The 26,111-nt window shown below is 38.2% G+C and overlaps 1 protein-coding gene across 4 annotated transcripts in view; it reads left to right on the top strand.

Moving 5' to 3' along the window:
* Positions 1-26,111, top strand: part of GRM1 (glutamate metabotropic receptor 1) — a 181,616-nt gene that overhangs the window by 111,821 nt on the left and 43,684 nt on the right. For all 4 annotated transcript variants that reach the window (XM_021527014.3, XM_021527015.3, XM_021527017.3 and 1 more), the window contains exons 4-5: positions 287-522; positions 24,753-24,999. In XM_021527014.3, coding sequence (XP_021382689.2) covers positions 287-522; positions 24,753-24,999 — 483 coding nt within the window. The remainder of the gene's footprint in view (positions 1-286; positions 523-24,752; positions 25,000-26,111) is intronic.

Raw genomic sequence — 26,111 nt, 5'->3', positions numbered from 1 at the left:
CTTCAGTCACAGGGATATCACAGCACAAGCTCTGTCTAAATAACCTTTCCAGAAGGACAAGGATAAAACCTCATTATTCTGGATGAGTTAATGAGGACTCTGCACACAATCAGTCAGACTGCTCATTTCAAGTCGCTATCACTCTGCTTTCTCTGCCTGTATTTTACATCTTTAGATTCCCCATTAATCACTTCTTTCCATCGGTGCCAGCCTGCCTTTGGCTGGTTGCTTTTCCAAAACCAGCTTTCTGTCTTTGTGTAATAAGCGGTTTTTTGCCTCTTTTCAGTGATGGCTGGGCAGACAGAGATGAGGTCATTGAAGGCTATGAGCCCGAAGCAAATGGAGGCATTACTATCAAGCTGCAGTCTCCCGAGGTGCTGGCGTTCGATGACTACTACCTGAAGCTGCGGCTGGACACCAACACCCGCAACCCCTGGTTTCCTGAGTTCTGGCAGCACAGATTTCAGTGCCGCATTCCAGGGCACCCACTAGAGAATCCCAACTTCCAGAAGAATTGCACTGGTAACTTGTCAGACATTTCAAATGTTTCTTCTGGTTTTTGAATCTGTTCTCTGGCAAAAAGTTTTCTGTGGTTCTGGTTTGGGTTTTTCGTGTTGTTTTTATTGGTTTTTTGTTTGGGTTTTCTTGTTTGTTTGGTTGGTTTTTAATTAAATGTTTGTCGTTGGGGTTTGGTTTTTTTTGTTTATTTTGTGAAAAGAAAGATGGTGACCTCAGCTTGTACAGATAATAATCCCAGCTCTGGTGGGAGTATATCTGGTGCTGGTTGCACAGCCTTCTGTCAAGTTCTTTAGTTCTGCTCTGTTACAGAGTGAATTGTTTTCCTTTTACGTTTTAGGCCACGCTAATTCTGAGTGCCCGGCTTTGTAATATGGCCTGTAAAAAATAAAGAGCCATGAAATTTAACAAAAATAAGAACTAATTTATACTTTTTCTTCAAAGTCATGTTTTCTTATCAACTGAGAAATCAGGAAATTCACAGACAATATTATGGCAGAAAACCAATTTTAAGGGAAAATGATGAGTGTTAAACTTGGCCAGTCATCTGCTTTAACTTTTTTTTTTCTTAACCCATTAAAACACATACAGTTTGTTTCTACTATGTAGCATTCACATAAAAAAACATATCTTGCACATGGAAGTGACTCATACCTCATAGCAAGGGAAATGTAACTATGCAGTTACATTTTTTTCTCTGTGCAGTTTTTCTCTTCCATTCAGAATCTGAGAAAATGAACTAAAATATTTCAGTAAGAGTAAACTTATTAGAAAATTGAGAGATTATTACATTTTTATGAAATACTTGCTGAATGATTTTTGCAAATATTTTGTTTGTAGTTTGCAAATATTTGATTTGTAGTCAAAAATGTATACTCGATAGTAAGGAAGTTATTTCCTTAGAAACAAAACTAATGAAGCCTTACTTTTCATTGATTTCTGTCATATTCTTTACATTTTAACTTCTTGTATCCCCTAGCAGTAATCTCAGTTGGTCTTCTCATGCCCTCTGAGCTGCATTACCATAGTTTCTAGTTCTTCCCTTTTCCATCAGTAGTATTTCCTAATAAGGACTTCCACAGTACCTTTTGTTCCTCCCCAGTTCTCCTATTCAACATCGAGGCACATCACCAAATGCTGTCATTGACTTAAAATTGCCCTGATGTGCTGACTGGCAGGCAAGCTGGCCTGTCTGGGTGCTGGGGGACTAATAGCAGGCCAGACAGGCTAAATCCATATTGAGTTTATACTGATAATTTCTCCTCAAATGAGTTACGAACCTTGGACTTTATCAAAATATTGATTTTTTTTTTTTTTTGGTAAATATTTAATCTGCTTTAGAAATGCTTCAACTCAGACAAAGAAGTTGATATAGGCCAACAGGGGCAAAAATTGCTAAGGAGAGTTGAGTGATTTATGCACAGTGCAAATGTACAGCTTTCTTTTGTAAGAAAAGAAACTTAAAATTGCATGGTTTTGTTCATTCCATTTACACAAATAAATTTCATGCTGATGAACAAAAGTTCACTTTCAAGACATCTCAGCAGCTGTTAAAAACATGAGTAGTTTGCTAACTAGTCTTTTGGGTTATGAAACTAAAAACTTGATTCTGAACTGTCACAGTCACCCTTTTTCTGGTGGATCAAAGGCAAGGGAACTCCCCACGTGGTGTCTTCAAAATGCCAATATGGGGTACTTCTGCATAGAATGTGTAGGTGAGTTTTCAGACAGTGATTGCTGTAGACTCTAAAATTGTGCTTAAGCAAAAAAAAAAAAAAAAAAAAAATTAAGAAAATAATGGAAGAAAAGTAGTGGAGGCTATTTTATTAAGAAAATATCTCACCCCAAACTTTTCAGGATATCCCAGGTTTGAGATCACTGGATGTTGGAGAAGTTCTGAAGAGGTATCATCAGATGCCTGCACAGTGTTCTGGGTTCTCAAGGTGTCAGGGAGCACTAAATTCTGATACTAGTAAAACACAAAATAATTTGTCTACATTGGTAGACTCTGACTTAATAGTGTCAAATCAGGCATTCAGACATCTTTCCCTCCTCTAGAAGGCTGTCAATTTTTGCATGAAACCTCAAAATATGTGACAGTTCTTAGGCTTTGCTGAAAAGCAATCAGCTCTTAAATTTGGTGGTGTACCACTGATAACCCTCAGCTTATCACACACAACTAAAAAATCCATAAATGTCTCAAGACAACAAAGGGAAGCATCACAAGGTATATTTCCCAATAATTACATACCTACAGAATCAAGAGGTCTTCATGTCCCCAGCAAATCTGTGGGGGACAGATTTTTACTTAAAAACACAGATCTGCCTGCTGACTGTCTGGCACCACCAAAGCTTTCTGTGAACATATCTTTATCTGACATTTCTGGAAGGTTAAGAATGTCACTTTAAATACTAGCAGCTTCAAAGCTGTTTGGTGGAGACTTTCACTCCAAGGAGGTCTAGTATGACAGTGCCAAGAAACCGCCTTCTTTGTCTCTCACAGATTTGGAGGTAGGACTTTTCACAAACTCTCAGTTAAAAAAAGGAGTCTCTTGCCTCTCCCCTCCTTCACAAAGTATCTCTGTACACAAATTTGAAGAAGAAAATCCATGATGCTCAATAAACAATAAGCACTAATACTTGAAACCCATTAAAAGTGACAATAGATTATGTGATTTTTGTGGTACTACAAATTTAAATACTGCTGCCAGTCCTATATCACCCTAGGAAAATAATCAGTAACCAGTACTGGTATCAAGCAGCTTATCTCCAGTATATCTAAAAGCTTCTTCTTCTACCTCAATATTCCTATATAAAGGCACGTAGGGCCATGCATCCTGGAAAAAGCTGAGTCCCCTGTGGTCCCAGGAGTCCATGCACATTATTAACAGGTGTTGTGACTATCTCTGGGTCATGACCTCTTTTGTATTATGGAAGTGCTCTGTTAGTCCTTACTGAGAACAAAACACACCCATAGACAGCAATTTAACATAGACAGCAGTTGTCGAAGGCAATACTGCTCAAGATTGTTTTCCATGTCTGGAGAGCTAACATCTCAGGAAACTATATTAAGAAAAAAAGAACCATGTGCAAAAGTTCTTGTGATAGGTAAGCATAGTGTAATTGTATTTACACAGCAAGGGGTTTCCTAGGAGCAGACAGAAGCAAGAAAAAAAAAAAGACAGTGTTGTTCTTTGAATACCTTATTAAAATATATTAACAATATTTCAACCTATGTTTTGAAAAGGAGATTAATAGCAAAGTTTGTATCTGTTGAGAATTTTCAGTTACTGCCTGCCCATTATAATTTACTCACATACAATCTAATCAGTTTACTGAGTAATTTATTCAGAATTGCCACTGGCATGTGAGTTTCAATTTTTATCATTCATAGATATGCAAGGAGTTCTCCTCAAGCAATTACAGCTGCTGCATCTGCAATTTCTCGCACCCTGTTACTGTTGAGTCAGCATCAGCTCAGGATTGCATACTCCCTATGAAGCAAGGGAAAGCTTGTTCCTAGAAATCTCCCTTCTCTCATGACAGAAATTACTGCTGGAATTCCCTCATTCAGTCTCTGAGAGGACTGATGTTGTCCTCCAGAAATTCTCATATTACACTGAGCCCTGAATGTACACACATATTTTGGGGAGAAAAAAGTATATCTGCTCTAAGCACTATTGGAAGAAAGCAAGTCCAAGTGTTCTCTACTCCATGAAGGCTGTAGGATGCCTAACAGTTTGCCACAATTTCAGAATAGCTCATCTGGATTACTAGAACAAAGTAGTAGTAGCAAAAAATTCTTGGGAAGAGAAGAAATCTATCAAGACTGTTGCAGTTACTGCTCATTTAGATAATCCCTTCTTGCAAAAATTAAACAACTTACTTTTCCCACTTGGGAGGCAGCCAAATGAGTGGGAGCTCTTTCTGACTCATTCTTTGCAATGTTTCAGCCAAGTGCCTCTTGTAATGGAATGCCTTTCCCTATCCCTCTCTCCTTCCCTCTTTCTCCAGATGCTATAGGAAACATTCTTCTTCAACAGGATTTAAGTATAGAAATTTTCTTACATATAGATGTATTGGATCTGGCTGAGATTGGCTTAACTTTCCCCACAGCAGCCTTCATAGTGCTGTACTTTGCATTGGTAGCTAGAAAAGTGCTGGTAACACACCAGGTTTTGTGGGCACTGTTGAGCTGTGTTCTCACAGGATTGAAGCTCTCTCCCACCCCATACCCCCACCCTCAACTGCTGGTAGGCTGGGAGTGAGCAAGACAGCAGGAGGGGGCAAAACTAGTTTACTCAAACTGACTAAAGTTCCCACACCACATGATGTAGTGGTCAGCAATAAAGGATGAGAAAGTGGGAGAGTGTTATTAAAGCATTTGTCTTGCAAAGCAACACATTGAGGCCCTATTTCCTGGGAAGCAACTGGACATCATCTGTTGACAGAGTTAGAGAATTCATTCTCCTTTTCTTCCATACATGGTCTTTGGGTTTTTTTAATCAAACTACCTTTATCTTGACCCATGGGATTTACATTTTAATTTTATGTATTTTTCTTCCCTGTCCTGCTGAGGAGGAGGAGTGAGAAAGTGACTTGGTGGGCACCTGCCAGCCAGCTGAAGTAAACATACCACAGTACCAACGTACACACATTTGTATATGGATATCTCCTAGAGTTTCCTGGATATCTAGTAAGCCAAAACCACTTCCACTACAAAATTGTTCTTAAATTTTTCTGTGCCACTAAGGTACTTGTAACGTATCCCATGTAGATTCTACAGTCTGCAGGAAACAAAGTATGTCTTACAATTCTGCATGGACCCCTGACACATAGCAGAATTCAGAAATTCACACCATTCTTCATGCTCTTCAGATGAAAAGTCAGAACAGAACAGTGTTTTAACCGTAACAAAAAAGGCTGTTTCTGAATTTGAGGTACTAAGACCATATCTGACTCAGGATGGACCTGACAGAAAGTTCCCTCAGCATACAGCCTCAGGCACTGCCCCAAGGAACAGTTCCTACTTAGTTGATTAGAAAACTCAGACTTTTCTGGATTTTGCAGATTGTACACTGACAGCACAGTTAGATGATAGACTGTGTACAGCACAGTTACATGATAGACTGTGTACGTCAGGCAACAGAGTTTAGATATTTTTCCAACAGACTTGTGGGATGTTTTCTCCTCCCTGATCTGATAGCCCAAATGGAAGTGTTTTTTTCTTTCCCCCACACAAAAATACACTGGCTAATCTTTCTCTGTTGCATGTGGTGAGCCCACATAGGCCAAAATTAAATGCAAGTCATACTCGCACAGAAATGATGTAAAACTCAGTACAATGCAAACACTTGTAGGGATGTCTAAAAGCTTTTTTACAGAATGCCTTATTCTCCTCCTGGCAGATAATACAGTGGCTGGAGTTTATGTAAACCAGGTGGGCCGAGTCCTCCTCTGCACCACAGAGGCAGCCATGAAATTGGTAATGGAACTGATGCAAATAACAGATTATGCTCACAGCAGTTCATCTGCTGGGACAACAAAATACACTGGCAGGCAATCAGCACAAACATTTTTCAATAGAGCAAAGTGGTACAAAGTGGGCAATTCATGATTCATTCATCTATTCAATTGATCATTGTGAAGAAGGGTTATTTGTCAGTGAATGTATATGCTGCAGATAAGAACAAGAAATCTAGATTTTTTTTGTTCCGAAGAAAGTCATAGTCCAAGTTCCCTTTAGGATGCTTACTCATACTTTGGTCATGCCATAAGGATTTCTTTATCTCTAATTCCTGTCTTGGCCCAAGAGAACTGCAAGCAATCAGCCTGAGTGCATCCAGAGTCACAAGGATCATAGGATCACTCAGTCTAGAAGATAGTTCAGGAAGACTGTAGTCCAACTCCCTGTCAAATGATGGTAAGTCAACAGTTCAGACCAGGTTCATCAGCCCTTGAAAACCTCCAAGGTGCCACAGTGTTCCTGGGCAACCTGTTCCTCTCCCTGAATGTGAAAAAACTTGGCCTCATATCTAAAGAGAGAGTCTAAACTTCTCTTGTTTCAAGATATGCCTGTAATCTCTTATTCTTCCACCAGACCTCACTATGAACAACCTGCCCCTCTCTTCTTTATAACCACCCTATAGGTTATGAGGTGCTGTTGTAAGGTTCCCCTGCAGCCATCTCTTCTTCAGGCTGAACAAACCCGGGCCCTTCAGTTTGCCCTCAAAGGTAAGGATTGCAGCTCCAGATCATCCTGATGGCTCTCTGCTGCAGGTACTCCAAGTTATCAGTGTCTTTCTGTATTAGGGAGTCACAAACCGTATGCAGTGTTCTAGGTGCAGCCTGATGAGTGCCAAGTAGAGGTTGGTGGTAGGTAATCACATGATTTATCACAGATAAGCACATTATTAATCCTTCTCATCATGTCTCAGTAATTGGTTGTGCTGTTGTTACCATCCTCTTTACAGGAGGCTGCTTGCCATCACTCCTGCCAAGGATCTGTATGTCCACCCTATTCTTGTGTCAAATTTGGTCCTAAGGAGGTGTATCTTTTCCCATCTCCTTTCTGCAGCAGACATAAACTTTCACCACACATGGCCAGCTCTGAAAGACCACCATAAATTGTTATAACATATTAAATCGTGAGCAGAATATGATGATAGCAGAAGAAGCTTGAGAAGAAGGCTAAAGAGTAAATTTATGCTTTATACTAAAGAGTAATTTATGCTTTGGTATGAATAATGCAAAGTCATGCTTCTTGAGATAAAATTGTCAGGGAATATAGATTATTTTGTGACTCTAAAGATCTTGGACTATGTTTGGTATGGCCATAATCTGAAAGAGATGTGGAGCACAATGAATAGGTGGTTTAGACATTAGAGACCACACAGCAATACAAAAAGCAGTGCAGTGTTACATGAACATACCAGCTCAAATAGTATATTTATATCTGTGGACTATTATCCAATCATTTCAACATTTGGTTCTGAAGACAGGTGTTTTTAGCCTCTAGTTAAGATTTCTCTGAAAAGCACCCCTAAGTGTTTGCCAACATTATCACCCACTCATTAAAAAGTAATTAGTTTTATCCCATCCAGACGTACAGCTCTTGTAATTTTAATGAAAAGTTTTAGGTTATTTTCTGATATAGGATATCTGTGGTTTAAAAATGGTACTCACCAATTCAGTGCCCCTGCCAAAACTCTCCCAATACAGATGCCACTCACTTACTCAGCCCTTTCCCTTCCTGGTCTAGGAATGGAGTTGAGAATTAGAGGCACAAAAGGTGAAAGTCATGGGTTAAGATAAGAAATGAAATAAGAAAGTGAACAACAGGAGAACAATAATAACAATAATTACAATGGAAGGTATAAGACAAAGGAACAAAGAGATTATTTACATTAAAAACTACAACAAATACCAACCAACTCTTCCCCACCACATCACCTTTTCTCCAACGGGAGGGGAACATAAGAGAAAGTCCCTTTCTCTCACCTTGGCAATGATGTAACATGATATCAAATAACATTACAGTCTTGGCTGCAGCCTCTCCCAATGATTTTGGCTGAAAAAAGGACAAGGATAATAGTATCTTTTGTAGAAGATCTAGAGGGCCTTTATTCAACCCTGTCATGATGTTTGTTTTTCTGTTTTTGTTTGCAAAGTTCTCCTTGACTGCATTTATTGTGCCAGGTGGGAAGACAGAAGACATTAGTCTGCATATTTCCATCCTGAGACACAGTTGTACTTGGCCAAGGCATCTTTCAGATTACACCCAGGCCACCAGTAATGGAGTTCAGAGCTTCTCCTAATCAAGAACTTTTTCTCAAGACCCACCCTACTTCTGATAAATCTGTGAGATGACATGAGGTTCTCCTTTTCTCATCTCAGTGGACAATGCACTCCAGATGTCCACTTGATTTATCTACATTTTCTGGATGAGTGAATGCATTACCAGTGAGAGGTGATCTGAGTTGTTTCCAGAGTTGGACAAATTAGATCCAGCAGACATTGTTAGGGCTCAAACTGCTGTGTCAAACAAATGTGTAGGTGTTTCTCTGAGAACATTCTTTTTATATCAACATCTGCTGGGCTCCCCCATGGAGCATATGTCCCATGAGATTTTTCATCAGCAGAAGCGCCTACAGTAGGAATTACTGCCACTACAGTAATTCAGAAAAATTAAGTCTAAGGGCTGTTGTGCACTCTAGCAAGTCAGCCACTGCTGGTAAGTCACCTTTGTGGTGTATAGGAGACATATTTTTAGGCTTTTAAAGAAGGAATTAAGCTATTAACATGCCATAATTTCTTCAAAATATATTTTACATTTAGTGTCCTGTGACTTGTCTGTGCTCAACTATGCTTTGCATTCTCATAATGTATTTAGGTCCTGTATCACACTCTTTGTTCCTCAGTATGAGGCAGAAGATCCTAGTGATCCCAGGAGTGATCAAAACTGATTGCAATTTCATTGGCACCTAGATCAAAGCCTACTGGGGACAACTTGTCTGAAAATATTCTAGTTGCTATCATTCTTAGTCAAGTCTTTTTTACAGCAGATGAGACAGGAGTTGTAGTTTCATTTTATTTCCCAACGTTACAGGCAGCTTTTAAGGCTTAAAGATGAGGAGGATTAATAATGTGCTTATCTGTGATAAATCACGTGAGTTATTCAGAAAAGATATAATGGCCAGGTTTTTGTTCACTTGGTTCTAGTTCTTTGTGTCCATGCTTGGAAAAAAGCAGTTTTATTTATCTTATATTTTTTGTTTCCAAAAATACTTTTAAACAAGGCTGTCTATAAGTATACAATAAAAATAAATATCTTACTTCTCTTGGAACCCATAAGAAAAAAATTGCATGTGCCTTTGTAAACGGCAGTGAAGACAGTGTGCAGAGCCATGCATATTACAGCAGCATATGACAAAAGTTTTCTGAATCTACACCTGCATTTTCCATTCTGGATTTTAACAGTAAAAGCTTGCACTTCTGGGATTAAAAAATCCTCAGGTAGACTTGTGACATTCACCCTGCTCCATTACATGGACAAACTGATGGTGCTACTAAGGAAGAGGATACCTGAATCATTCTCCCATCATTGTGCCTCCTTCAGGCTCCTGTCTCCTGTGCCTAGAGAGAGACAGGGCCACTCCTGACTGCACAGATTGCCACAGATGATTTAAAGTTTTATCAGGAGCACAGTGAGGACAAAAGCACACAATTAAAACAAAAATCGACTTGTTCCTAGAAATCAATTTTTTGTGCAGGTTGCGCATCAGAACAATTAGCAGAGATATAAACATTTAACCAAACCAGGAAATCAGTCAGATGGAATTACAGAAGTAACTGATCTGAACACAAGGCAAACTGTTTTCTGTCATCCCTTCATGTCTTTTATTAGATGATATCTTCCATTTCCTCATTTACCTGTAGGTGGAAATTTTTAAACTCAGCTTGCAAATTTGCACGTTGTCATTACTGGCAGCATTAGCCCATAAATACAGGTGTAAAGGAGAAGCAGGGGAGGCTAACACATGTAGGCACAGTCCCACATACTCACACCTGTCTAGTTGCAGACTAATGATACTCTCCATACAAGGATATTTTCTGAAAAATAGCCAGTAGCATTCCTAAAATAAGTGGGTTCTTCTTAAAAGATTGTGGGCAAGCAGTGGCATAAAGAACAATAAATTATGAGCCTGAGTGGTAAAACCTAAACCTTGAAAACCACAGAATTTCCTATTCAGAATATGCTGTGTTAGTATCCACAGGGAGAATTATCTGATGGAAGATGTGTGGTATGAAAAGTAGTGCTGCTAGAATAAATCTCAGTTTTCCCATTCATACTAGGATGTCTGGGGAAGTGTAGAAGTCTGCTTGTGTGGAGAGAGCTAGGGAAAAATGATAAGATACTGCATCGATACCGCATTTGCTGCCTGAGCCAGAAATCCACTATAAAACAGCAAGGTACTAGACCAGATGATTTCAAAATGTTTCCTTCAGCTAAAAATGTTGAGATTCATGCAGTAGAAAGTATCTTTGGAGGAACCAACAAGTTCAAAGTTTCCATTTAGCTCTGGGTTCAGGCACAGGTCTATAGGAATGGAAAAGCAGGGCTGTTTTCTTCAAAGCAGTAGCACTATACACATCATGCTAGGCAGTGAACTGTCTACTTTCTGCAGAGGCCAGCTTAGTCTGGCTGCTTTTTCTAGGCTTATTTTGTCTAAAAATTCATTCCACAGGGCCCGTTTTCTTGTAGAGATCTCAAGTACTTGAGTGGTTTCTGTGTTGTCACATTTGGCTACACCCAGGAAAACAAGAGGTGCGCTAAAATGGATGCTTTTAAAATTCTTTCAGATCAGAAAGAATAATTGCTTCTTTTTTTCTGTTGAATTTGACATGTGACTACAGATTGTGGCCACTAATTTTATCTTCTGATTTGCTTAGCTCTAGTTTGCTGCTAGTCGTGATGCATTGTCCTTGTGCAGATATTGTTCAAAAACTTCTAATCTTAGCTTAGCTTTAAGAAGGATCATTTCTGTGATACTGAACACAGCTCTGGGCAGGTGTCTCGTTAAGGGGAAAATAAAGTGGGTCTGTGATCTGTGTATTTGTTATTAAATTATTTAAAGCGAGGATTAAAAAGAACATGTAGGTGCCCCTAACAATAATTTGAAAAGTATGCTTAATTTCACCAAAACCTCTGAGTGTACTCTGCTAATTTATAACATGGCCCAGCTGGTTAGGGTGGCCAAGACCATTTTGCAGCTCCAGAGCAGCTATAGTATCTGGCTTTGGTCCTGGGAAGCCAGGGGTTTTTCTGTAAGGAGCTGCATGTTTGCAGGACTGCTGTGTAGCCTGGGTTTTGCTCGTTGGACAGAGGCTGTCTTGTGTGAGGTTATGGACTATTAACAACAAAACAAAACAAAACTCAAAACCAACAGCAAACTTGGCAAAGGAGAAATTTGGAGTAAGCTATATTTCTGCAGAAGTAAGGCACATTGGAGTTCATGTCAACTTGTATTCTGTCAGCGAATGCTGGTGGTTTTAATACCACCTTAGAATTAAGAACAGAAGTGAGGAAGAATGTTTGTTCTCTTAGAATAATTTTTAAAAAAAGAAAGAAAAAAAAACAGTAGTACTGGCTGATTGGTGGTACAGACAAGAATTCTGAAACCCTTCTAAAATCAATAGAGATTTAAAGCACAATAAACAGTGGGTATCTTTCCTGGCTGCTCTTTGTACTCATGCAGTACCACTGTAATTTAAGATAGGAAAAGACCAGTTATGTAATCTAGTTTGTATCCTACCATGAGGGGTGTACTTAGTCTATTAACATGAGATTTTGACTCACACCTTTGAAGTCCCCAGAATCTCATGCCCATGCACTGACAACTGCCACTACTTAGACATTTACAAATCTAGATCAATGGAGGGAAGAGAGTTTGTGATTTGTTCCATAATCTGTCTCCATGCCACATAGGAGCACAGATGAATATGTGTATTTTATTACAATCATCATATTTTTCCACTCTAATCTAAAGACCCTGACTTTTGTTTTGGGTTTTGTGCTGGTACCATATATTTAGCATATATTTAACATATACTGAGAATAAATCTCTCAAAGAAAATCTCTCTGAGAATAAATTCCTTTGCCCTGTTTGGGGATAATACATTCTATGGTTAATATGAAAGTTGCTTATTTTCAACTCTGAACCAGCATTTTCTGATGAAGATGCTCAAAATTAGACTCCTCAAGTGCATGTTCTGAGACCTAGATAAATTGGCCTGATTTTTAAGGGTACTGATCTCCCATAATTTCTATGAAAGTCAACAGCAGCTAGAGAAGTTCAGGCATTAATCAAGTCAATTAATTAGGTTCCTGAATATGTATTCAGGTTCCTAATTTGAGTAATGTATGGTGGATAATGTTCTGAAAGCTGCAGTACAATTACTGAGTTCCATCTCTTTCTTTCAGATAAGGTCTTAGGCTTCATATAAAAAGCATGACACCTGAAATATAATCAGTCCTATTTCCTGAACTTTCCATTTTTCTATTGTGCTGTGTTACAATGGAACATCTAACAAGGGTATCTGTCTCAACTTTTTTTCTTTTTATTAAGAGTGAAAACTTGATTAAAACTATCCAAATAGCATAAAAATATGTATACATTCCATTACATTTATAAATTAATTTGATTTTAAGTGTGTTCATTCCTGTCTCATGTAAGAGTAGCAGCAACTTATTATCTGCTAGACTTCTTCCAAATAACTGATCTGTTAAGAATAGTAGTTCTAAATATGTCTTTAATTGAGTGTGCAAGTAAGGCAGCAAGGTTGCATAGCTGCCTAAGGGAAAGGGGAAGACTCAAGATTGGGATTCCTTACTTTTTAATTGTTTCTCCCCAGGAGTTCAGGTCATGTAGAAAATGGTCTCTGTGGAATCCTGTTCTTAGAGCATCTTGGTCAGGATTAACATGGCACAGGGAGAGGGCTGTGAAGAAGGCAAGAGACAAAGGCAGATCCAAGGTCTCTGTGATAATAACTACATTAAATGATATTAGGATTAAATTGGTGCCTGAGGTCTTGGGAGCATGGACACTGCAGAGTTTGAGAGAGGCTCAGAGATAGTTTATTGTTAAACTCTGACTGACAGAGCTATGTGAGACAGAGTAATAGCAACAAATTAAATTATCTTCTTTCATATTCCCAAGAAAGGGACAGAAGAAAAGAGAAAATAATAATAGTAATGATAATAATAATACCTCCACCACCCCAAAATAACTGCCCAACAAAACCCATTATACCAAATTGAGAATATGGCCTCTGGACACACTGAGACAGATCAAAAGCCATTCCATTCCATTCCATTCCATTCCATTCCATTCCATTCCATTCCATTCCATTCCATTCCATTCCATTCCATTCCATTCCATTCCATTCCCACTGCTTGTGAATCTTAAAATAACTGTGCTGCTGCCTATGTCCTTTAAATGCAAAGGCTGAGCCTGACCCTCCAAATGCCTTTGTTGGCATTAAATTTTAGTCAGTTAATGAAATAATAAGATGGATTTCAAATTATATATTAGGATTTGAAATCAGCATCTTTGTTGATTACATATACAAACGAGTCAAAGAAAAAGATCATCTGGCATATTTTGTTCCTGATTATAGAATGAAATGTTAATTTCTAATTAAAATAGGAACTGCAAAATGTCACTGCAGAAGGTGAATAATAATTTCAAATAAGTAAAAGAACATATTGTGGTCATTTTGCAGGCAGACTGTACACAGACCAGCATTTGAGGAAAACAAATTAATTATAATAATTACTTGCCAAGCTCTCATAGTAATTGCTCTCTGTTTCAAAAAAAACAAGATGCTGGAATCACTTCATATTCTCTTATATAGTTGTTTGGTTTTTTTTGTTGTTTTGCCTAGAATAAATATGTAATTTAATGTCATGTCCTAACTATCTGAATTAGCATAGATTTCTTTTAAGTGTAAACTGCTTCTGACTTGATGGATGCCCAAGTTCAGAATCAATATTTTATTGATTTCTAGTTTAAAGCCTTTTGTATAATGTTTGAGTATTTGACCATACTAAGCCACTGCATTTCCATGCGCTCTCTTGGTCAGTTCCATGAGCCTTCCAATATGTGATCACAGAATTTTAATCAGGGTGAACTTCCATAAGCCAGAATAGCTGAATATTAATTATTTTTATGATCTGCAAGTAGATGAAATATCTTTACAGCTTACTTGCTTCATGATGGAGTTAATTCCAAACATTTTCATTAGAGTATGCATAAAAATGAATGATCATAACTTTATTTCATTATGGCATTTTTAAGTATACTTCTGTTTTGGCACATGACTGCAGCCATGAAAACGATGGCACATAAATACAAAAGTCATGCTTCTTTTCAAACCATTTGTACTGATGCTTACTTGGGAGTATAAGATACAGGAAGTGATTTATTTCAGTTAAGTCAGTTATTTTCTTCTGTTGTTTCCCAGTGTATTAATTCCAAAGAACAGGAATTAAGAGAATAGCCAAAATGAGGCGATCAATAACTTCAAAACTTAGCATTTCTGGGAGGTTTTTGTTATCTTGCTTCACTGTTCAACACTCTGTGAATTGTACTTCTCAAGCTGATTTCATTGAAGTGCGCATACAAATATCACGGGTATTAATTTTTTTTTATGCTTTGAAGTGGGCTGAGTTTTTTTCACCTTGCACTGAGCTATACTTTGTAGATCCTTCACATTTTATTTCATTAAAACCAGTCTTCACTGCAGAGCTATTTCATCAAGATCATTCCACTAAAAGCTAGGTAGAAGGCGAAGCAATGATAAAATGCCCTGCCAGATTTTAACAGTTCATAGCAATGAACGTGTACAGAAGGGGTTTCAAATGCCAGCTTGAAGGCTTGTTTAGAGAGGAAGGAATCTCAGCATATCATCCTCATAGGGCCATAAATACTGTATTTTTTGTAAGTAAAATTTCTTATGTGGAACTTTAGCCTAGTGGAAAGAAACACAGAAGCTTTAGGCCGTGTCATCCACTACAGAAGCTTTATTAGGCTGATGAACTTCTGTCAAGCCATCTGCTTTAAGTGGGTTTCTACAGGCCTGCATTTACTAGCATGTCCCCCTGTACATGAACTTGTGGAATTTCTCTGCTTGTTACCTAGTTTCTTGCTATACATACTTTTGTGGACGTACATACTTGCAACTTTTCAACTCTGTGATCAGTTTCTTCAGGTCTCAGTGACAGGAGTTGTAAAGGCACAGGAACAATCTGTGTAGATTGCAAAACCTGTGGTGCTGGAGAGCTACACCTTGCCAGGGGCAGCCTAAAGAAGAAAGAGACAGCACTGTCCTGGGGCTTCTGGTATGCAGACAGATGTGCTGTTAGCATGGCCCTCAGGTGGTGCATTATATTTCCCTTCAAGTCCTTTCTTTTACTGCTAAACAAAACCAGAGACAGAGTAGGAAATGCAGATTTACAGAGAAGGGGAAAAGGAATTTTTTCTCCGACACAGCCTCTCACTCCAGTGATGAGGTTCTGACAGAGGCATGCTGGCAATTGCTGCAAAGGCTCCAGCTGTTCTCCAGGCTCTCCTGAAGGCAGACAGGGGTTGTTGTGGCATTGCACATCAGCTATAAGTGCTTATGAATATGTTATCTCTCACCCAGATGTGCCCTGTCTGATCAGCCCTGCATTGTCCTGTGGCATAAGGCATGCCCAATCTTCACATTCACTTGAGGTTGCAGGCAGCCCTAGGAGCATGACAGTCTTCTCACCCCTGCTTAACTTCTGTGGGTCACAGAAAGGAGACTGTCTGCTCTCCTGGACAAAGGCACATTAGAACACATCCTCATTATCTCCCTCAGAATAAGCATGAGTTATGTGCATTGTCACTTGTTACTTCTCCTGGAGTCATGTAGTTGTGTGAGAGTCTGAATGTGCATGGGAAGAGGCAGAAAGAGCAGATGAGGGATCAAGGTTCAGACTCTTGTATCCATCTAGCAAAGTCTGCAGACTGGGAAATGAAGGAAGAGTTAGATCAGTTTCCTTCTGTTTTGCTCCCAAGTCATGTGGTGAATTCAGGCTTGGCATAGGGCTGGCATCACTGTTGGATCCCCTTTTTCCTGCCCTGTGCTTAGAGACTCTGACACTCACTCTACATCTGATTAATAAGTGAGTCAGCAACTTGTACAGTCATTTCTCCTCACAGTGTTTCAGCTTCACTATGGTACTGTTGTATTTGTGTATGCCAGACTTGTTCCAGAGTCTTTGACACTAAGCCCTTAAAGCTCTAATGTGCTTACATAATATGATATGGAGAACCAAGAGAGTAAATTTAATTAAATCTTTCCCTACTCCTTCTGACACACAGAGAGAGACAAAAGGAACTTCTTTGTGTACACTGGGGAATAACGTGACATACTCACAAAAGCAGCAAGGAAATTGGAGACACTTGTGGTACATATAAAATGGGTACTGATCTTCAAAGGTTTAGGTGTTAGAAATCCGAAATGAGGGAGAACCTGTACCTTGATGGTTGAATTCACATTCTGGTTGCTTTTAGCCATGGAGTTGACATCTGTAAAAGATATGCTGGTAAAAATAAATTTTAAAACCCCAAATCCTTTTAAATTCAATATCAACTTTATTTCAAGAGAAGAAATTTCATTAGTGATTTGACTAACTTTGCTAGTGATAAAAAATAACCCTCTCCATACAAATACTGCTGCAATTACCATCCTGTTAATGCCTTAGAGAATTCTAGGGTAGACTTTTCAGGAGCTTTTGCTGAACACCCAGCTTTCAAATGGGTGTTTCTATTCTCTCTAATTTTATACAAGAATAGAAATGCAGTAATCCCAATTAAAAAACAACATTCACGAGATGTAACAAAGCAGTAGTATTTAAGAGTCTCATAGATTTTACCATGCTCAGAAAGAAAATAGCAGGGTGTCTCAACTGGTGACTGTAATTGTATCCTAGCTTTTCAGGGAAAAATACATCAAATATAATTGCATGAATTGAATCCCTTTGCTTGGGGAAATAAGAACCATTTGAAGAATGGAAGCAAAACCTTTCTGATGTAATGATATCCTGAAAACAAAGTCTGAAACCCCGTGAACTTCATTATTGCTTCATGAGTACTATAAGATGTTAGATGTTTATCAGCATGTTTCAAAATCTGGTGTAGTACCCACATATTGTAAGATATTCTTTCAACTTCTAGCTTCTCCTGTGAAACTTCCTCTCTTGCCAAAAGGTGGAGAAACTTGCAGTTCTAGATAGGGAAATGCATTGCTTCCTATGGAGTGGCAACATGATGCTCGGGGGGACATTAAGGAAAGATCTTTTCTTATATAACAATTCTACATCCTTCCTCAGCCTTACCTAACAAATACAGGAGCTCTGTCCAGACAAACAAATAGTTCACATACAATGGAAACTGAGTTTCCTGTTCATCTTGTACCTTTTTGATAACTCTATCCTCCATGTACAGGATCCCTGTCAAGGATCTCTCCTCTCTTTCACTTAATTTAGCTGCCTCTTGGACTTGCCTCCCTGATGCAAAGATACAGACATTGAAGTGAGAAGTAAAGTGGTAACCATTGCACATATCCTGTTCTGTCTGAACAGTATAGTAACTGGTTTTCTGGGAACAGAAACGATAAAAGAAACAATAATTTACCATGATGGGATCATTTGTTATAGGTCTATTTGTTATATAGACCACAACATTCATTGTGGTCTGTGCAGTAGCAGCTCTCTGGTCAGAGAGAGGGAAAGCTAGATAAGCTTTCCCAAGAGTCAGCCTGGGAAGTTTTAGGGAGAGAGAAAAGAATTCTAAACAATCTGCCCCTGGTGTTTTATAATAAGCAGTTTTGCCTATAAGGTAGTTTACTAAGAAGGGTGTCTTCTTAATTAGCCAATGGTCATGGTGTTTTAATTAAAGGACCAATCAGGTCCACCTGTAGTGAACTAGAGCATAAAAAGCAATGAGGTCCATTACTAAAATGGACTTAGCCTTCTGAATGCCTTGGGAGTTTGTGGTGGTCATGACTCAACAGTGGCAGTGTCTGTGGGAAATTTTTCAGCCTATCAAATCTTTCTCGTGAAAATTGCAAAATTTTTTAAAATTGAGAATGAAACAAAGCCTTGTTTTTTTCTGAACGTCTTTTGGATTGGAAAATATGTCCCCCCAGATAATTTTTCCACAAATTGTTGGTGGTCACATTATAGCTTGCACATAGAGACAGCAAAGTCATCGAGACAGCCCATGACAAGTAGAACCTGTGCCCTTGACCCACAATTGTTTGTTCGGGTTACCAAATAATATTTCCTGGCCTCTTCCTCTTAGGTAGTCAGCTACAGCTTGAAATGTCTTGGAAAGTAGGCAGTTACACAGGAAAATACAACTTCAGGAATTCTTGTTACTGTATATTTGACTGTGGGTTGGAAGAAGTTTTTGGATGTTTTCATATAGAATAAATGACTTGTTGCCTGTGGTTTGTTATTGGATATAACAAGTACAGCAACAGGAACAAAAGTTCACTTTTTACCCTTAAGATGTGTGGATTTCATTCAGCCATACAATATCAGTGAACACAATGTATTTCTTATCAAAAAGGTGATATGAAGAGAAAAAACCAAAAGATGTACAGGTTTTAAACACACCATCGTTGTACTGATCACATCTAGAGAAATTATAACCTCTGTTACTCATTTTGAAATGCCTTGAAGTGAAATTTGTTAAATAATTTTGTTGTTAACTTTGAAGTTAGATAATGTAAAAAGCTGTTACAAATAGAATATAAGAGGGACTGAGCTGGCAGTGTTTCTAAAACATCTGAATCAATAATGGCAAATGAGTTAAAACAAATGAAACCTTTCACAAAGATATTTTATACAATCATAGTTTGGCATGGTTGTTAGAGGATTAGCCATTATTGAATATTCCTATGTGCTGAAAGATAAGCCAGGGAAGAAGAACAGAGACCTTTGGGGACCTGTCTGAGCAGAGACCTTTGGCTGTAATTCAGGGAGAAAAAAGGAGAGCATTTATGGCATTTGAGTGAAGGGGCAACCAACTCAGCAGGATTTCATGAGGTTATGCAGGGAGAAAATTAGAAGGGCCAAAGCCCAACTAGCATAAAATCTGGCTACTGTCATAAAAGATATTAAAGGGTTTTTTGGTGGACTTGGTATCAGAAATCAGGCAACACCCGATGGGAAGAAATTATGTCTGGCTCCAGATCAGAAGGCTGATGGATAGCTTTATTAAAACTATACTATACTACATTAATAAAGTATTTAAAGAGGTACTGTCCTATTCTACATTCTTACTTCTTACTTACCGAACAAAACCCATGACCCTCTCCTGAGAATCTGAGACACGGCTGGATCCTATTGGTCATTGAACCCAATCAACCTTCACCAGGATCCAATCAAGCAATCGCTTCAGGTAAACAATCTCCACTCCACATGGGGAAAACAAAGGAGTAGAGATAAAGATGGTTTTCTCTTCTCTCTGTGCTTCTCCTGAGAGACAGAATTATGTCTCTCTGTCCAGAGAATGTGAATGTCACAGACTTGGCAATGTCAGGTTAAGGGTTGGACTCACTGATCTTAAAATTCTTTTTGAACCTAAATTATTCTATAGTTTTAAATAAAAATATTTTTTTTTCATGGAATTGGTGACAAAACAGAAATGTAGCATTTGTTACATTTTTCTCTATGTGTACAAAGATAAAACCATAATTAAATATTTAAGCATCTAACTGAAATGGTTCCAAGTTTCTAAGTAGCTAAATATACTAAGATTTTACAAAAATCACCATTAACTATGTTTGCTCATCATCATTAATGTGCCATTTAGTTTCCAGGATAACCTTTAATTCTTAACTTTAGGGATCCAGATTTAAAATGACTGGTCAGTTCAAAATGACTTTCTGCCCTGCTCTTTGCAAGATCCTATGACACAAATTTGTCGTGGTCAAAGTCTGTCAGGTCTTCTCTAGCATGAGACCGTGTAAGATATGTGACTTCCAGTGTTTTCCAAGGATGTGCTATGACACTAGCACCTCACTACACAAACCTGCACAGAGGAAGATGAGCAAATTTTCTCAGTGCCACTGGAGGTTCTTTTGTTTCATTGGAGTTTTTTAATTTCAGTTCCATTGGGCTGATCAGAGTTAAAGCAGATTGTTAACGGCTTTGTTAAGTAGCTCCAACTGCTGATAGGCTGGAAGCATTGGCCACCTCTGTAGGAAGCCTCTTCCAGTGTTTGGCCACCCTGTGGTAATGGCAGTGTATGCTGGGACTGAAGGGGAGGATAAGGAACCTGCCTCCACAATTTGTCCAATGCATATGGACATTCGCTATGAGCCTGGGTACTCAGTACATGCCTGGCATTTTTGGGTGGGAGCCCTCTTTACGCCTTGGCATATGCAACCCAAGTATGAGAGATTTTTTTACTTAATTTCATTTTCCCAATTAAATTTTGCCCCAATTGCCCTTCCAGATTTATTTTTTTTGCATAAATTAGCACTCATATTCAATGCAACCATCACCCGTGTTGTAAATTACAACAAAGCAAAAATCTCATTTGGCCTTCCCATGAAATATGGTAGTCCTGGAACTTCATACCTCTGTCAGGACCACCAGAAATGAAGATAGTTTTTATGACAGCTGGTAACTTTTTATTTCACCCTAAATATTCAGCAGATGACCATAGCAAATCATAAAACTGTCTGCCTATTCTAGTTGAAATATTATCCTTTATAACAATTTTGCTGAACAGATTTTGGCTTTTTAAGCTAATCAAGAGTCATCTATGAACAGACTGTGTTCTTTATCAAATGTCTGTGTTTGCTCAAAATTTGCCAACTGGCTAGATTCTCCAACCAAAATGTTTTTACATTTATTTCCATCACAAATTCCCTCCTGCCCTAACCTTTCTGAGGACTACAAACGAGTAATACTTGGTGCTGAGTTTTATATTGAATATGAAGAGGCATCTCATATCTTTACTTCTACATGACAGTTAACTCATCTTGCCATAATTCCAATAGCACATTTTTTCTTTATTTCAGTTTTTCAAGTGGGATTTGCAAAATACACTCTCTGTTCTCAAGAGCACTGTTAGCTCCACACTGACTTCACAGTAAAAGCACTAAACTAAATTCATGGCTGCTTCACAGTCACATCCTTCTAAGGACTTAGCTGAAGCTTTAATGGAAAGATTAACGTTGGGTTTCATGAAAATTTGGACTCTTTTCTCTTTCTGCCTTCCACATGTATTTCAGTATAAAAGTATCACTTTTAGCATTATTGAGAGCATTTTTCAGTTGTGTGCAGCCAGGATGTGGTGTTTGGTTTTTTTGTTGGGTTTTGTTTGGTTTTTTTTTCTTCTTTTCCTTTCTGGTTAGTAGTGCATCTGTGTATGTGCCCTCATCTTCTAAGATTTACCGTCAGAAACAGACTAAAATCAAAACTGTGATAAAAAAATGACCCAGACTACTGGAAGCTGTTAAACTTAAATTATTAAAGGAAGATTTGCATTACATCCCATAGAAAATTAGGTATGATATTTAGGACACCTGAATACTTCAAGGTCATCCAAAAATTAATGGTCTAATTTGAGTGACTTCAATTAATCCAGTGTTCACATGACTTATGACTTACATGGTTTTTTTGCTTAGTGAAAGATAAGGTCTCTAAAATTTAACAAAAAGGAAGAAAGCTAACAAAATATTTTCCTATTAGTCTTTGTAGATCATATTTTCTTCCAAGGACTGAGAAAAAAAGAAAAAAAAAAGTAAAATCACTGTTCAGGGGTATGTTTTACTCTTTGTTACATTTCAAAGACTTACTGATGAAAATTACAACTTTATAGAGACAGCACATGACAAATATAGTAATACTTTTGCATTTATTAAAAACTTGCCCTATGAAAAGTTAATTGAACATTGTTTTGTCTGTCTGAACATAATTATATAATTTATTTTGTTTTAAAAACCCACACATCTCTTACTGATTGTCTTAAGTGAATTTTACAAATTCAAATGCGTAAGTATATCAATAACTTATAATGATGAAAATTAAATAGAGTGAATTTTGACTCTAGGAAGCTAAATTTAGGGAAAACATGATTCGCATTCTGGATTTACTGGTAAATACCTTATTTACATAAAAGGATTTTTATATTACTGATCAGGAGACAATTCATTCAGACAATTCACATGTAGCTTTCCAATACAAAACAATTATGTCTATAGGTGACATTAAGGTAGTCATCTCCGTAGTCTGGGACTGTATGTTTGCAACTTTAATTTAGGTGTTCATTCCAAAATAGTCAAAAGCAAATCCTTCAACCATCAAGTATTTATTCTCTTTGGAGGTATGCATATTATCTTGAAATATGATAATCCAAAGCATGTTTTGCTGAGTGAATAGATACTTAAGGGATATGGCCTCTTTTTAAACATTGGTAAATCCTGTTACATTTGGTTTTCTACCTCCATCACCTACATGGAGGCTTGCCTCGGGAAACACATGGATGCTATTCTTATCTCCTGCAAGCATTACTGATGTTTATGCTCCTTTATTTAACTAAAAAAACTGAGGAAGAGCGGAGATCAACTTTCATGTAGGAAAGGGTAGACAGTGAGTGCTGTGCACTATCTGTTTTTTGTGATCTCTTCCACAATCCACTGCTTAGAAGCTTCACAAGAGAATGCTGTGCCAAGCCCAGGTTCTTTCTGTGTCTTATTCACTTAGAGGCTGAGAACAATTTCATTTTCTAGCTACAAGAAAGCAGGATCAGTGATAAATTCAGTGTGCTAGTCCTATGGGACTAATCAGCTGATGAAACACGCCAACAGATAATTTCTTGAGACTATATAGTAGTATATAGAAGCATACAGATGTCAAGGCTATGCTATACATAAGTGAGGGTACACAAGTGCTGACATGCTCCCTGCTTCCCTTGGTGATTGTTCTGTCTTCTCGCATACAAGGTTTTTTATTCTTTCTGTGTTTCTCCACATGAATCTGAGTGGTGTTTGTTTCATGTGATTTGAATAGGAGCTGTGAACCTTTTCTCACAAAGAAAGTGGCAGATCTGTTGCCTCTGGAAAGAATTTTTTTTTCTCCTTTCTTTCAAGCTGCTCCTTGCTTGGTGATGCTGGTGTATGGTAGTGAGGAGCACATGAACTCATTCAGTCAGATTATACTATATTCACAAAGCTTTTTAAATTCACCATCATGTCTGTTTGCTATGTAAAGCTCATCTGGAAAATAGTTACTGAGGCAAAATTTTCTTGCCCAGCTGCAATGCAACATAGGGAAAGCAAGATAGACATCCCTGCATTTGGGATCTCTGCTATACTATGAATTCCCAGCAGAAATTTCTGAGTTTTAGGGCAAACAAACTGAGAAGGTCTGCCAAATCAGAGCCTTTTCCATGATAGATCTAAGGACAGTCTTCATGGTTTGATTTCAAAGCCATATCATAGCTACATTTAGGTAAGGAGTTATTTTTTAACTTGAAAGTTTTGGTGAACTTGCAGATTTTTACCTCCTTTCATCATATTAAAATGACAAACATCATCTCCAACCTGGATTTGAGAAGTGAGAGTTAACACCTAGTCTCTCACACATCCTACTTCCCCGGTGCACACAAGGTGTTCCCGAGACAAAATAACAGAGACTGGATTGCAATTGCCTGTTAAACATTGAGTAACGTGGGAGACCTGCAGATAAAAACAACTTGCAGTTTGGAGCATTTTGTGCTTGAATGACCCAAGGGGAAAATCAAACCAAGGAGGTTTCTTACCTCCAGCTGCCCCGGGGTCCCCAGCACAGCCCTGCAGTGCCGGTGGGTCAGCGCTGGCAGTGCTCTGCAGCACAAGGCAGTGCTCAGCTGGCAGAGGGCAAGCAGGGAGCAGGGTCTGATGTGATGTGCAGCCAAAAACATCCTCTGACAGTGCCAGCCCAGCTGCAGATCAGACGGAAAACCTGTGTGTGAGAAAAACTCTACTGCCACGTTGTTTCTGGTCAGAGGAAGGAGACTTCAGTGTTTGCTCAGGCTGCAGTTACACAAAAACTCAGTGTTACAAACTTTGGCTGACTTTCTGTGGCAATCCCATACTGGCATACTTAGTACCACTTTTAGCTAAAATGACTGTTTCTGATAAACATTTATCACTTGAGAAGTGATGCTGATTTACATTGTTTAGTTATTAACGCTGAAAGGGACATTGCTATCTTGACCCACAGATAAACGAGATTTAAAAAAAAAGCCCACCTTCAAATGTAACAAAAACATCAATTTTTCAAGAAAATTACTTTAAAAATTGTTTCAATGGAAATCTATTGTCTTTATTAACCTTTCCTAAAATATATAACACTGTGGAATGACAAGGAAAATTTCAAAAGAACAAAAAATGAAAAACGACAACTTAATTAAACAGGTACTTTCTCATGAAGCATTTAACTTTTAATGAAGTCAAGATTTCTGGGGTGGTGCTGGGCAAGTGTTTTATTTATTTATTTAAAATCCCTGACTAGCACCTTGTTTATGGCTCTAAAGCTTTATAAAAGAAAGAAGGAAATACCTTTATATATATAATTGTTTATTCATATTTTCGTGTAATTTCATTTTTCTTTTTAATAACAGGTTTTTTTCTTACCATTGTAGGCAATGAGAGCTTAGAAGAAAATTATGTGCAGGACAGTAAAATGGGATTTGTCATCAATGCGATATACGCTATGGCTTATGGGCTACAAAACATGCATCATTCCCTTTGCCCTGGACATGTTGGACTGTGTGATGCTATGAAGCCAATTGATGGCAGCAAGCTCCTGGAGTTCCTCCTCAAATCCTCATTCATTGGTGTTTCTGGAGAAGAAGTTTGGTTTGATGAAAAGGGAGATGCCCCTGGAAGGTAAAGAGGTTTCATCTCAACTATTTAACCAGAGGATGGGAAGTGGGAATGTTACTGTGTTTGGTGATGTAGATTTCTTTGGCTTTTTTTTCTGAAACATAAAGCATGGACCAGTCTGTCCAACAGCCAGGAATAATACTAGTATAACAGGAATACACATGGTATCTTATACTGGGACAGGAACTACATAGAGCTCATACATTTCTAGTGCTAAAGGAGATGACAAATCTTGTTACTCACAGACATCTGGTGTGCAAGGTACTATTGGGTCTCAGTACCAGGGTTTTAGTATGTATAAAGCCTAATACAAATGATTGGAATTTAATGAAGAATTTACCTGACATAGAGGGCTGTAGACCTCATCCTTTTGCAACTGGAGCTCTGCTGAAACCTTGCCAGAGATTAAGTGGTAACTAATAAGATCCTTTATGATCTCCTTCATTTGTTTCACTCCAAATAGAACCAGATCGTTCCAGAATTTAAAGATAGGTCTGTGTAGAGTAGGACAAATAAGAAGGGGGCTTTTGGAAGGATTTTCCATGTTTCACTCATCAGGGGTCTGGTCCCAGCTGTGGCAGCTGCTATTGTTTAGCACCCTCAGCTGACACAGGATGTACCCAAGCAGTGGGTAAGGCAGGACCTTTGTGGACTTGGATGTCACCTTTGTTTCTCTTATGAGAGTGAACTGACAGAGATCTTTCCTTTCATTTAGTTTGGTGGGTTCTATTTTAACACAGGGATTTTTTTTGTTTCTTTGTTTTCTTTTTTATAAATACATTTAATTCAGCTGCTGAAGTACAAAGTCCATTATTAATTGAAACCTACCCAGGGATTGCTTCACTGAAGTTTGTTTTCCTACTGAGTTGTTAAAGTGCTATAAAAGGCTCTCTCACTCCATCTTTGGGCTTATTGCATAAGTGCATCTGAGTGCTAACATCACACAAAGGGAGGGCTCTAGAGCAAACAAGAGTTTTCATATCCTTTCATGCCTCCATTGAGTATTCATAAGACACAGTGGTCTTAAAGCAACTCTTATCTCTATTACTAGGTTTTATTAGCAAAACTGGCCAATGTTTTGCCATTTTCTAGATTGTTATGTTTTTTTCTATTGT

The sequence above is a fragment of the Lonchura striata genome, chromosome 3 (genome assembly GCF_046129695.1).
Source record: "Lonchura striata isolate bLonStr1 chromosome 3, bLonStr1.mat, whole genome shotgun sequence".
In the NCBI taxonomy this organism is placed as follows: Eukaryota; Metazoa; Chordata; class Aves; order Passeriformes; family Estrildidae; genus Lonchura; species Lonchura striata.
Note: the sequence above shows the minus strand (reverse complement) of the source record. Positions and strands in the feature narration are given on the sequence as shown.